At 40.7% G+C, this 14,334-nt stretch overlaps 2 protein-coding genes across 4 annotated transcripts in view; one reads left to right on the top strand and one right to left on the bottom strand.

The window, feature by feature from the left end:
- The window catches only part of VEPH1 (ventricular zone expressed PH domain containing 1), a 117,997-nt gene that overhangs the window by 24,927 nt on the left and 78,736 nt on the right, over positions 1 to 14,334 (top strand). The window lies entirely within an intron of this gene.
- Positions 441 to 6,926, bottom strand: PTX3 (pentraxin 3). Its single transcript, XM_090054450.1, has 3 exons — positions 6,510 to 6,926; positions 5,634 to 6,164; positions 441 to 1,801 (listed from the first exon to the last, which is right to left on the bottom strand). The coding sequence occupies exons 1-3, from the start codon at positions 6,652 to 6,654 to the stop codon at positions 1,191 to 1,193; spliced, it is 1,287 nt and encodes a 428-aa protein (XP_089910576.1). The 5' UTR covers positions 6,655 to 6,926; the 3' UTR covers positions 441 to 1,190.

The following is a 14,334-nucleotide window of genomic DNA, read 5'->3' as shown; positions in this document are numbered from 1 at the left end:
TCCCATGTAACAAAAGTTATTTGTGAAAATTAATAAATTACTGTGTGGTATTGATGACATAGGGTATTCACAGAATAGTGGACTGATAGTTTTAGAAGTTTCTCCAGCTTGAGGAACCCCCTGCTCCCTCCCCTTTACTAGTTGTAAATTGTACAACTCAGACTGGACTCACATTTTTAGGAGAAATGGTCTGCCTCTTTAAGGGCAGCTCTGTTCATAGGGGCCAAGGGTTGGAGAAATGATGACTCCATTCCCAAGACACCATTTAGGTTTTGCACAGCCCAATGTTTAGCACAGCCACTGGGTGCTCATTATTTCAATCCCCTGTAGATCAGGCCATTCTCATGAGTTATGCATTATTTCTCATAGCAAAAAAACCCCAAAGCAATGGGGGAAAATCCCAAAACTGTGTTTCTCTTCATGAAAAATTGTAGGAGGGATCAGTTTGATAAAGTATTTTTATTTACAATACAACTTTACAAAAATAATTTTAATAAAATAATTACAAATCAATTTACAATATAATACAACTGGATCTTAACAGGTAACATTAGGTTATAATTGAGAACACTACTTTTATATGTTAAGTCAATCCATAGGATAAATAATGTTTTAGACAAAGCGCTAGTGTTATGGTAGTCTACAAATCAGTAACAAAAAGCAGTAAACAGCAAACATCATTTCATGACTTATAGGATTCATCTGTAGGATTCGCATTAGTAACATAAAAACAACAAATCAGAACTCCCCCCCGCCCCCCCCAAACAGCCTTATGTGTGTTCTACAGAAAAGAGTTCCATCCATTTACTGTGTTGAATTTAGGAAGGATTATGAGAGCTAAATCCTGCCCCAACGTGTCCACAGGTGACTCACATTGTCTATGAGCCTGAAAACACTAAGCTAGAATGACAGCAGTCTGTCTGTGCTCAGGAATGGCTTTTCCAATAACATTCTGATGTGTTTTTTCAGTATTTTGACAAGACAGCAGACAGAGATCAAATCCAACCTCCACAGTCCCTCATGTGTAGTCTTACAATGCTAATTTTCCTTGAGATTTCAGATGCTCAGGTTCATTAGGCTCTCCTGTGTTTGTACATTGTTAAGAACATTTGTGTTTGTACATTGTTGTTAGGAACATTGTTCTTAAGAACATTTAAGCTATAGTTCAGGATGCTGGTTTTCAGACTTTATTAAATGTATTGAGCTCCTCCGTGTGGCAAAACCTCTGTAACTCCCCACCCAACAACATTGCCCCTGATATTACATGAATCTTCTCCTGTAGTCTGTTTTATCTCTTCATCACTGAGAACCCTGTCCCAGATATTAAAGCCAGTTAGTTTTCCTGAAAAGGCTAAAGTTTCATCAAAACCCCCTCCCACACAGCACCCGTTTTTTTCTTGGCCAATCTGCAAAATTCCTCCATCTGGAATTATATGTGAAGTTGCTATGTCTGATGTGGAAGCCACAAGATCTCCATGTAACCACAATGATGTGGTCCCTTTCTCTGAGCTCCAGGTGCCACAAAGATGAACCCATTGTCCAGCAGAAACTGTGTTCTGGGTAATTAACTTGTCCTGGTCACTACCCACAGCAAGAACTGCAGCCTCATGGCTAAGGTAGAGTTGAATTTCATATGGATTCTTCTTTGTCCCATAGGAGAATACAATGGTTTTGTTCAGCATTTCTGTCACTTTGACCCAAACGCAGATAGTAAAGGAATGGAATGTCATTGCAACAGTTGGATGAACGCTCCCAAAAATCTTTTTGGAACGCATTGGGAATAAAATTGCTGTTTCACATCCTGCAAAAGGAACACAATTAAAAAGATAATTCTATACTAATTAATTTTTTTTGATCTTATATATACCTGATTATAAACTAATTTATGGCATTTTGAAGAGGAGTAGGGCATTTAACTCATTTAGTAGGGTTTGGGTCCTATTTCTTGAAAATTTGACTCTTTCACTTGGATGCTTTGGAAGGTTTTACCCAGTATTCTGAACCTCAGGATTTACATTGACATAACTGAAGAGAATCTGATTTATAGTAGGTATTCCTCTCTTGCAATTAAATTCAAATGCTGATTAGTTCCCAAGTGAAAGTGATCTTGATGTTCTTACTCTAGTTCCTTTCTGAGTGTCTGTCTAAATCCTCTGTTTCAGGGATCTGTTTTGTATCTGTGTTGGTCTGAGACAAAGAGAAATACAAAACTCTAAAGAAAGATTTTATTTTGTGATTCATAAGAGGTATCATTTAATAAAAGGTATCATTTATGAACCAAGTTTTAGGGTTTTGTATTTATTCACATGCTCATATTTTCACACAATTTGCCACCAGAGGTTTTTATTACCGGAAAGAACTGGAACAATGGGTAATAAAAGGGGATAGTGAGAAGCATTGACAAAACTGTTCAGGGAGCCTTTCAGAAGTGCCTGCATACTCTGAACCTGGCCTCAGTGCTATCAGACATTAAAGCTAAAAACCAACAACCAGTTCGATTCAGATTTGAGTGTTTTGTCTGACAGCAAACCTCAGGCCTCACACACTGACAAGGCTATTGTCTCACATTAAGTATCTGTGAAGTTTTTGAACTAACATTTTGTCTTGGAACAATGGCAGCTAATTTGGATTAATTGCCATTTAAGTCTCCTGTGTAAACAGCTGTCCAGCTTCAGTCCATATCTCCAATTAATCAGCCCCAGATTAAACTGGTTGTTTGTTTTAAGACTAACTTTACTGTGTTCTTAACTCAGAAAATTATATATATATAAGATTAATTTTTAAGAACTTTTTTCCCATCTCCAGTGATGATCAGCGTGTTGATAACAAAACCTATGGTAGAAATCCATTACTAGAATTTCATTAGAGAAAAATAACAGATAACAACTAAACCTACACACGTTTGATAGTCTGTTGTCTAGTTAATATATAATACATTATATTCCGTTTGACTTGGAGTAAAAGGGGCCCCCTGTTATAATTAAGTTGACTCATTTCCTGTTTAAACAAGCTATAGGAGCTAAAATGTCTAAAATGTGTCCTAACAATTTTGCTTTAACAAATGAAGGACTCATTGCATCCTTCAGGATTGGGTTGCTGCATTACTTCACGTACTGATTTCTTGGAAATTTTGAGGTTACGCTAGATTTTTTCATTGGTGTTTGTAGGGGGTGGGTAGTGGGAGGTAACTGTTTGTGGATGCTACTTAAAAATGTTAGGAACACTGTTGAGAAACAGCCTCTTAATTAGTAGTCTTTCTGGCTATATTATCAAGGGCTAAGCAAAACTAAAACCAGCTTTGCAGAAAAACAAAAAAACTATGATTAGAAAATCCCTTAAGAGTAGGTCTGGCAGTAATTCAAGACATATGAGAAATCAAAAACCAGTTGCTTAAAGCTCTCTTGAAAAAGTTTTCCAGAAAGACCAATGGGATGTTTTAAAATGTATCTTTACTATCTTTAATCAAATTAGGATTTATTTTTTTTATAAAAACATATGGAGACAGACTCTGACCTCTCTCACAATTGTAAATCAGGAATAATTCCAGTAACATCACTGTAATTATTCCAGATGTACAATGATGTGAGCAAATCAGAAAGTAATCTTTAAATGTGGGTCAGATTATTATTTCTTGGTCATGGTAGTCTAGGTGTAGAAATATGTAAAAATACAAACTGACGGAGAGGTTTCACTTACAGTTCAAAGAATGAGTTTGACATAAGAGAGATTTGAGGAGTGATATAACAATCATTTTAGTTCATTTGTAAAAAACCAAGATTCCTGTTGAGGCTAATTGGAATTTTACAGGTTAGGCATAACCCCTTCACATGCACATCCTGTCCCTGCTCCCCACCCCTCATACAGAAGGACTGTTAAGAATTGAACCATATTCTTTCTCTCTCTCTTTCTTTCTGGTTACAAAGTTGGATCCTGCTTTTCTAGGATCCATTTTGTGTAAGGTCATGTCATGCCGTGATATTATTTTTTAAATAGGTTCTTGTGAATTCTGTTAGCATTTTTCAAAGTTGTGAGGGGCATGCCTACAAAAATTGCTTGCTTACTTTTTAGAGAAGTCCCTTTTGCAGCATCTTTGTGTATTCACTAGCATACACTCCACTTTCCATAGATACACACAACTGTGAGATTTTGTGAGTGCAAATATAGATGTGTTTAGTAATTTTTGGAAATTTTGGCCTTTGAAGTCATGATATTGGTAATATTTCTTAAATGTTCAGTGATACTTATTCAGCAATTATTCTTTAAAACTGAAATGTGTTATCTTGGTCATCATTTTTCATATATGCTTTTAGTTAATATATACATGCCTAGTCACTCATTCCTACGTTTTCCTACTTACTTTAGTCTGTTATGATAATGCAGGGTATAGAGAAGGAATGAAACATAGAATCAAAATACTATCTTAACATATTGGCTCCATGGCCATATTTGGGGTGAAGAAGGAATTTTGCTGCATGGTCAAATCGGCATGGGCTGTGTGGGGATTTTTACTTCCTTCATAGGAGGGGGAGTGGCCCTCTAGCCCAGGCTTCTTGAGCTTATATTGACAACATTTTTTAGAAACAGACATTGGCTGCCTTGATTCCCCTGCTTTACCTGTGGCAGATTAGGGTGTTAGGTCTATGTTGTGTCAGTGTTGAGGATAGGGTCAGATTAACCCTTTAGTGGGCTCTAGGAAAACAAACTCGTGGACCCCAGGCCTGTTGAGACCCCCCTCCCCACCCTGGTGCTGCTGCCTGCAGGGAGTGGGACTCAGAGCTGTCATTAGGAAGCAGGCACTGCTAGGGCAAGGCCAGCAGAGGGGAGGGGAAGGGAGGGGAGGTAGATGGGGCCATTTGTGCTGCTGCTGTGGCTAGAAGGACCATTCCCCCCAGCAGCTCAGGACCCTAGGTATGTGCCTGGTTTACCTATGCATTAATCTGGTCCTGGTTTTACGTAGCGTGTTGATTATGGTTATATGGAATGGTTTGGAAAGGAATGCTTCTACCTCAGGCAGGGGGTTGAAGTAGGTGACCTTTGGAGGTCCCTTCCAGCCTTACTTCTCTATGACTGTTGCTTGGCATCCTGCTTCCAGCAACTGCTTTTATATCATGAGTAAAAAGAAAACAACTGTTTACTATATATAGTAGATTTTGCCACACATGGAGAAAATTATTCCTTCCTGACTCCTTGCTAAGCAGTCAACATATGCCCCAAAGCCTGAGATTTGTTTAGCTGTTGGACATCGACATACTCAATCTTGGGTCTGGAGCTATACCTAGGCAATCAGTTAGAATAGATGAGAAGGAAGCAGCAGCCAGGATAGAAAAAAGGTGAGTCTCTTTAAAATATGTCCTAGGTTCCTGGCCCCAAGTTTAGGCTCCTGCAACTGGAGTTTTTAATTTAACTGATATAACAGCTTTGATTAAACTGTCCTCTTGTCCTACATTATGAAACATCGTCCAGTTCTTTATACAAAGAAACCTTGGTGGGTTTCCTCACTGCACACTTTGCTCCAAACTATTTTAGTACTTGCAACACTATTATCCCTTTACAGTCATGCCCTGAGGTAAAAATACTAGGATTAATTTCATCTGAACCTTCTGGTCAGGATATGAAAATGGGTATAGACTTACCTGCTGGCAGCAAGTGCTGAGCTGCCCATTTTTGGGATTGTTTCAGTTCAGTTCTTGTTTCCTGTAGTTCTTGCCATAGAGAATTCAAAATCAAATTGTCCTCTCTGGTGTAAGTGGATTTATCTTGCAGTGGAAAAGCTTGAGCCTCTGCTTCAGTTCTCTGCTGCCAAACACTTTCCAGCTGGCCGAGCCTTTTAGACACATTGTGGTTCAGTGTAAGAAGCTCTTCAAGAAACTCTCCTTGTTCAGATGCTTGAAGATTCTTGGATTCCTGAACTTGTTTGTTATTCTTCAGAAGCATTTGGTCTACATGTAGCACCAGTTGGGAAGAGATTTTTTCAATAGCTGTGGTGCTCATGCCAGCAAAGTTAGCCACAAACTGCATCATTTCTACTCTTAAGGTTTGCATTTCCACCTTCAGGATTTCATCAACAGACTGAAGTAACATGTTCTCTTTCATCTGTGAGTTCTCAAGCATGATGAAGAGTTTGTCCCATTCTGTGTGCTCTTGCTGACAGTCACAGGAAGGAGCTAAAATACAAGACACAAATGGTATACTTATTGAAATGTCTACACTCTCTACACTGCTAGTACTTTCCCAAATGGTTAAAAATAGAAGGTAAGGCAATACATAAGGTAGCTGTTCTAAAAATTGTAGCAGCATTCCCAGAATCCTTTTACAAAAGAAAACTGAAAAATAAAGTATTATTTGGTGCACTGAATAACTTACTTTAAAAAGTACCTGCTTTTTCTTTGAAAAATGTAACAATTGCAATAACTCCTACAAGTGCTAAGCAATAAAGAGCATAATTTAAATATGCTTCCTTTGGTTTTCATAAAAAATGCTATCCAGAAAAATAGTTTGAATCCACTTACTTTCTTCAGCAGGAGGAATGACACCTTCAATTTCATTGTCAAAATTCTCATACATGAGATCATAGTCATCTTCATCCAGTACAGAAGTAGAAGTCCCAAAAACACAACATACTATAATCAAGGAAAACATTTTCTGAGACAGCATTCTCTAGCTGTTTCGTAAAAGTCTGTTCGTCGTCTTGACTTAAAGGTCTCTGAGTCAGTCAGACCCTAGCAGAGAGGAGACTGAGAATGGAACACAGAAAACCCTTAATAAATACTCTGAGTGCCTGAACTTGAATGAATGAGTAATACTTGTGCCAATGCTGTAATAAGAGTGCTTCTGATTATTATTTTTTTTGGATAGGAGCAGGGGGAGGCGTGCGAGTTGCACAATCTTGGATCTTAAAGGTTTGCATTCTGGGTGGATTAACCAGAGGAGGGGAAAGAATGGGGAAAGCTGCTCTTGCAAACTACAACTTTTCCTCTGAGACCAGACTTTTGTAACATGAAGTGATAGCATTGATAGAGGGGAACAAGAATCCTAAATTACCAAATTATCTGCATAAAAGCATGCTCATCATTTCATCATCTTTGTATGCTACTTTATGTCCCTTTATAAACATAGTGTTCCGTACTAAGGAAATCTACAAATTCATTTCTAGTTAAAAACTACCAGTGAAAGACTGGATAGGTAGAAGCACACAGTTCAGTCTAACAATGTAGTTTTTACTGCAGTCACTTTTATCTACCTTTGTGATATTAGTACACTATTGACTTTTAACAGTGTAGGGAAACTCAGAAAATAAGGAGATCTTCTAAATTTGCATTTCTAGTCCCAATTCCTAGTAATCATGCTGTAGCTCAGTGGATAATCTTTTACTACATGTATCCTATTCCAGGAATCACTTAAGTTAGCAGATGCATAATTGAACTATTTATACAAAAATGATACTATTTGTTTTCCAATTAAATTGAAAACCCCAAATAGAGCATTCTTGAATTAGGTACTAATCTAGTGTTGAAATATTACTGTTCCTTAGGATTTGGCACTGTATAAAAAGTTAGATACCTAGGATTACAGTAGCCTGTCTAAAGTTGTGGAACATTCAGTTTTATTTTGCAGTTGGGTGTGTTTAACCACTGATTATTTCTAGTGACAATTAATTGGTTTAAATACTTTGGTAACAGAATGATGGCATAAATTATGTATGGGATGTAATGCATTTACAGAATGGATATTAGGCTAGGTACGGATGTTCAGGGAAGTTAGGGAAAGGTTAGAGCATGTTAAAATGTCTACCTGAATTGCACAGAAGTTCAGAAAGGTTAGATCCATCTAAAACTGGCTGACTTGATCTAAGTTAGTACCTTGGAGGTAGTTTAACTTAGATTAGATCTGGTAAAACTGATCTAACTGAACTTCTGCACAGTCCCCACCAGTCCCCCAATCCTGCCAAGCTCTCCCAGACCCCATAACCCCCTTGACTAGTCCCTGGTAGCCCTCTGGAGACCCAGCGAGGCCCCCCAGTCTCCCCTGTGGACCCTGCTTGGGTTCTGATTCCACCAAACCCCCACAGATGCTGCTAGTTCCCTGATCCTGGTCCCTTTGACCCCTTCTTGGAGACCTCACTTGCCTCCCCAATCCTCCAAACCCCTCCCCATAGACCCTGCTTTTCCCCCACAATCATAAACACCCACTTTATTGGGGGAAGGGGCTTACAATGATGCCTCTCCCAAATGGAACAGCTGGAGCAGAGCAAAGCAGAGACTGTGGAAGGGCATGAGTGGATGTGGACTGCCTGCTGTGGCCTCAGGGCTCTCCACCCTGCTGCCCTCCCTCTAAGAGCACCATGCTGGCCACACTGCCCACCTGGCACCCCTTGGCCACCCGGCAGCAGTGGGGGGCACAACACTACACCACCACCCCTGCTGCTGCTGGGTGGACAGAGGGTGCCTTGCGATAGTAATGCAGCTGGCATGGGGCTTCTTGGGGGAGGGCAGCAGGGCAGAGAGCCCTGAGGCTGCAGTGGGCAACCCACAGCTGCCCCTACCCCACATACAAATCTGGGGGGCACGGGGCACATGCCCTGCCATACTCTTCTCCCTGGGAGTGCACGCAGCAGCAGGAAGCCATTCCCTCCTCCAACCCCCGGCAGCCCCCCCCCCCCCCCCCCCAGCCTCCTGGATGAGCCACCTGTGGCTTTCTCTTGCTTCTTGCCCCAGGCCCCATGCACCACCCTGGCTGGGGAGTGCCGCCAGCCCCTGCCCCACTCTATCCCTCCATCACCCTGGGGGCCTAAATCTGTCATAGACTTACCTGCAGGCAGCTGGGGTAGCTGCTCTCCCCCACTAACTGGGGCTGTGTTCCTGGCCACATCCATGTGTATACATGCATACATGTATGTGGCACCCCCTGTGTCCTCTCACAGCCACTAGGCGGCTGGATCTCTGCCAGCCTGCAAGGGAAAAGCTGGTATTTCCCATGTTTTTCCTCAGTGAATGGAAAACCTGGATCTCTGCACAGTTCTGAGAATCTGGGACAAATGTTGTCCCAGAGTCCTGCAGCCTAGGACTGGGACTCGATGTTCCCATTTCAGGATTGTCCCACCCAATTAGGGATGGGTGGTCACTCTACCCTCTTCTTGTGGGGGGCCAGGGCCCTTGGGTCCCCACATACTTGGTACCTCTGCCCCCAAGTCCCACCATCCTCACGTGACTTAGATCACACGGCCATTTTTAACCTGATCTAACCTCCTCCTAACCTCCCCAAACGTCTGTATATAATCTATGTGATCGTAATAGCATAAATTACATAAGTTTGGTGTTTGTGAGTGTGCCACATGAACATAAATTTGATGCCCACAGATTATAGAAGTGTATACAAAAATCCAGCCAAATATGCAAGATAAACAGGTTCAAACTGTTATAATTATAAGAATCTTAAAGGAGTCTTTTTTTTTTAAGGAAGTCCAGTATATAGGTATCTGTACATATTTAAACTAGCAAATTCATATGAAAAACTGATCCTTTACCTCAGTGATTTTAGCCAGGATGCTCAGTGATTTTCACCTTGGGTTGCTACCAGATCTTTTAAAGGGTACAGTGAAGTGTGAGGAGATAAATAGATAAATGGAGTCTCAGGCTTGTTCCTACCTGAACAATCTCCAGTCCCTACTATGTGGCTCCTCTGCAAGGGTGTAAGGTCTATAATTATAAATTAGTTTTTTAATTTGAGTGCTACTTAATTCACAAAAATTATGGAGGGTGCCTTGAGTCCACTGAGGGATGCATCAGGCCTGGAAAGGTTGAGAACTACTGCCTTAATGGTTATATGAGCTGTTGGACCTGACTGAACATTTCAGGTTTTCATCATAGGTCCCTCTAATGTTGGAATGCTGCAAAGAAGAACTAAAGGGTATGTTGGCAGGCCAGGTTAAAGGGCATGGCTACACTGATATTTAGGGTTGTCTTGAGATTGCCCTGGACTAGACTTTGCCATGTGAACCATTCTTTCCTGTCTATATCCACATTGTACTGCTTATTTCTTGAGCACAGGATTCAGATGTAGCCTGGGTTCTCTTGTGGAGCCCTACTAGGAATTGGTTTGTAGGATGCTCATCTCTGCATATGGGCAGAAGAAAGATGGGGTGGGTCCAGAAAGTCAGAGCAGAAAACGGTGGAATTGATGATTATGGATTTCCTGTGCGCAAGGCCACAGGCCCAGAAAAGTTCCAAACATTGCAGAAAGGGGCAGTCAAGGAGTAAGCAGCAGTAGGATTGACTTTTCATCTGGGAGTTGAGCAGAATTCCAAGGTTTGAACTGTCACCAAGCCTTGAACTAAGGTATTTACAATAACATTGCTCTGCAGATATGGGACTGAAGGCAACCCTATCAATGTGGACATAGTCTAATTGATAACAGGGAGAGTTAGTAGAAAATCTTCTGTGAGAAGGACTTGTATTTTTGGAATGGAAAGAGGTAAATTGTGTTTCCAGCATCTTGTGTTAACCTGTTACTGTGGTGCCTGTCTGGGTATGTACTGTGTGAAGCATAGGCCTGTTTTATGCTGACATTTAGCTATTGGTCTGGACTCATAATTTCCTGAAGACCATCACTGATCACTACAAAATGTTCCCTCCGAGGAGAATACTCTGGTCAGACCCAGTAGAACGAGTAAAGGCATTAACTTTAGACCACTGGGTGGAAGTAATGCTCTGTACTAAAACTTGATTCAGCACTAAGAAAGAGAAGAGAAGGCAATTATGGTATCATATCATGGGGTATGTTGGCAACAGCGGGGGTCCAGTAAATAGAACAAAGGCCAACGTGGGCAGAAGATAGGAGTACTGAGCATTCTTAAGATGCATCTAGGTCAGAAGGCAAATAACTATGAGACATGCTGTGCTGTCATGACTAGATTACTTTTGGTATTCAAGTTAGTTTCAAACAAGCTAGATAAAGGATCTGTAGTCTGTGATGTAGACTTACAGGTAGTTAGTTATTTGCATTGTTTTTGGAGTCTGACTGTTTCCCCCTGCGTGTATATATGATGCCTCAGTTGGGTTCTCTAGGTAGTACCCTAATACAAAAATAAACAAAAATGTCAAAATATGAAACCTGAAGTTAATATAAAATACTGAAACCAACATTTTCAAAGTTCTGTGCCTAGATAGATACCTGATTTGGAGAGCCAGGTATTATGGGTATGACAAGTTTAGCTCTGTCCATAAATATACATTAAAATGATAACTATTCTAAAACAGAATTAAATTAAATGTGCTTTAGTACAAATGCAGAGTTGTATCTGCCAGTGCTTACTTGGAGTGCACCGCTTTTTGTGCATTTTAAATAACTGTTCTATATGGCTGCATTCTTTAGCACAGAGATGAAACAAGCTAAGTACAGACAGCCAAAAAGCTTGAGGCTGAATCAATTCAGTCTTTGCAGATTAGTTTAAGTTGCAAAGATTGAACCGATTTGCAAGTGAATAGACATTCATTTTTGATTCAGGAAATGTAGGCACATGCCTTCAGTGGCTCAAGCCAGAAGCTGGGGGGGAGCACTAGAGCATACCTCCAACCCTACCAGCTCCAAGGCTATTCTCCTCCCTGCGTGTTCAATAGGAGGGGGCATGGCCAAGCCCCAGCCCTGGCCCAGAGCTAGCTGGAGGGTCTACCTAGGGGGAGGAGGGGAGCAGCACCTGCCAGGCTGAGGAGAGGGTGTGTGGGGAAAAAGGTAGTGGCAACTGAATTCATAAAAGCTTGAACAAGAACAGTTCTTTCTGTGAAGCGAGCATGTATTGAACAGAGGGGAACAACCCTGCAGAGTCCTACAGGCTGTGATTATGGACTACAAGTCCCAGAGGCACCTGGAAGCAGGAAGAGGAAGTGATGAGCAACCTTGCAGAGTCCTGCTGCTGTGGGTCTGGCCTGCAAATCCCAGAGACCTCAGGGGCAGCAGGAAGAGAAAGTGAACACACGGACTATGCCGGGGGACTCTATTAACTTGAACCAGGAAGGGGTCTGGGACAGAAGTTTCATAAACCAGTTTGACCTAAATCAGTTAAGTGTGAAACTACGTTCAACCAGGTTTATCTTAAACTGGTTTATGTGCACTGAGCGTCTGTTCTGTTACAGGTTTAAACCAGTTTCTGATGACTTAAACCGGTTTATGTGCAACTTCTGTCCCTAGTCACAGAGTCCTCGTAGGAAGCACAGGCAGCAAGCTAGACTAATGTCATTGGTAACAATAACCTTCCCAGTAAAGAAGAGGCCAGATAAGGATGTGGTCATGGTACCAGCCGGAAGAGTTGATTTTACTGCAGTGATGGAGGGCACATAAGCTGTGTTGTGCCGGGATCTCATCTGCTTCACAGCCCTCTCCCTTGCTTGCCTGCAACCAGCAGCTCACAGTCATAAAATGTCACCAGTTTGATAGTTTCTGACTGGATTGCACAATTCACAATGTGTGGTCTGCTTGGAAAATCTGACAGAGGCTAAACTGAGTATACTATTTGGTGGGGAAAGGTATAATAAAGGGAGAACAAAGATGCTTTCAGAACTTTATTTTAGATGAAAACCAACAAAACAAGAAAGAACAAAAGTAAAGTCCCTGGTAGAGGCTGCAGAGGGACTATCTGCATGGCATAAGGCAGAGCTCATCATAGGCTGCTGGACTGCACATTCTGAGAGTGTTTAGGGATAAAGGCACACAACAAAGCACTCAAAAGGCCTCACAGATTCCACTTAAATGTACTGTGTCCAGGACTTGAAACCATTAGAAAATGATTAATTAAATTATGTTGTGTTACCTTTTTTGCATTGTTAAAAGAACAGATACTGTCTTGTCTAACTTTATTGTTTAGTAGTTTGTACTTACAGGTGATTCAGTTGTATTATAAATGTAATTTAGAAAGTAATTCCATGCCACTGAGATCATGTCAATGTTATGCTAAATTAATCTAGATGTTTCTGATTTAATTTTTATCTTGCCCTCTGAAAATCCCTTCCAGCCCTACTTTTCTATGATTCTATTTGTATCACTAAGGGATACTAAAGTCAAGCAATTGTTAGTAACATTTTACAATAATTGCACCGAACTCTACCTTAATTTACATCATTTATATGTGAACTGCAGCTGAGTTCAGTGACATAATTTATCATATGAGTGTGTTCATCACATACAGCTGTCACTTCATGTCACACTTGTATCATATTACATCATAATGTTACTTCCTGTAATGGACCTGGTATTCTAATTTATTGTTTCTAATTTATTGTGTAACTCTGTGTGTGTGTGTGTGTGTGTGTGTGTGTGTAACAGTCAAATATAAATATCAGCTGTGGTAGTCACAGATCCTTTTGTCCTTTTGTTCTGGACCTGTTGCCCTTTTCCCTTTTCTCACTGAATTCCTTCTTGACCCTTTTTTTTACAACTGGGATGAATATTCTCTGGCCAAGACAATGGGAAGCATACTTTTTCCTATGGTTACTAACAGTGGGCACATTGACATGAGATGCTACTGTGCAGTGGTCACTGTGCATTTATTTACTACTTGTATTAGCAAGTACTAAATAAACGCGCAATAACCGGAGTTACTGTGCAGTAGCACCAATTAATGTCTTTCAAGTGATGCTATGGTGCAGTAGACTATTAGCATATTAGCACTGTCCATGCTGTGACTCACTACTGCACAGTATTATTAGGCTACTGTGCAGTAAGCGTCTCATGTAGATGCACCCAGTGACATATAATCAGAGAGCTGTAATTAGAGGACTCCACTCCATGCACATGGAGAAACTGCCATTGAAGTTGATACAATTTATATACATGGAAAGAATGCAAGATCTCTTTTTAAAAGAACTAAGAAGATAATGGCATTCATGTATTCTTGTCAATCAGAATTTAGTGTAAAATTCTAACTCAGAGGTGAGTCCACGATTTTAGGTTAATATAACTTACATCTACTTTTAATCCATCATCATATAAGCTGGAACTTCACTGGATTGAGTTGCCAGCATGTAACTACATATCACCCCTGAAATTAGCCCTTGTCTGGTACTTGGCAGTTTTACTGTAACAGATAAAACTTAATAGGTAAGGAGGGGGTCATATGCTGCCCTTCCTCTGCATGTGCAAATCCCAGCAGGTGGGATTTTCAAAAACACCTGAGTGATTTAGGAGCACAGTTCCCATTATAAATTGTGATGGAAATTGTGCTCCTGAATAACTTATGATTATTGAAAATCTCATGCAGTAACTTCATGGGGAGCTTTGCATAAAAAATGTGGCTAGAAAATAGGGCAATAACTGACCAGTGAGGCAAGAAGGCCTCTCCCTCTA

The sequence above is a fragment of the Crocodylus siamensis genome, chromosome 6, assembly GCF_052110815.1.
Source record: "Crocodylus siamensis isolate JL-2025a chromosome 6, ASM5211081v1, whole genome shotgun sequence".
Lineage (NCBI taxonomy): Eukaryota > Metazoa > Chordata > Crocodylia > Crocodylidae > Crocodylus > Crocodylus siamensis.
Note: the sequence above shows the minus strand (reverse complement) of the source record. Positions and strands in the feature narration are given on the sequence as shown.

What these genes read in the sequence shown, in the direction of transcription:
- PTX3 (XM_090054450.1), bottom strand. Translation starts at nt 6,654, where the DNA reads ATGCTGTCTCAGAAAATGTTTTCCTTGATTATAGTATGTTGTGTTTTT. An exon ending in CATTCCTCCTGCTGAAGAAA is followed by an intron (nt 6,165 to 6,509) that starts GTAAGTGGATTC and finishes CTTGTATTTTAG; the next exon opens with CTCCTTCCTGTGACTGTCAG. An exon ending in TCAGCACTTGCTGCCAGCAG is followed by an intron (nt 1,802 to 5,633) that starts GTAAGTCTATAC and finishes TTCCTTTTGCAG; the next exon opens with GATGTGAAACAGCAATTTTA.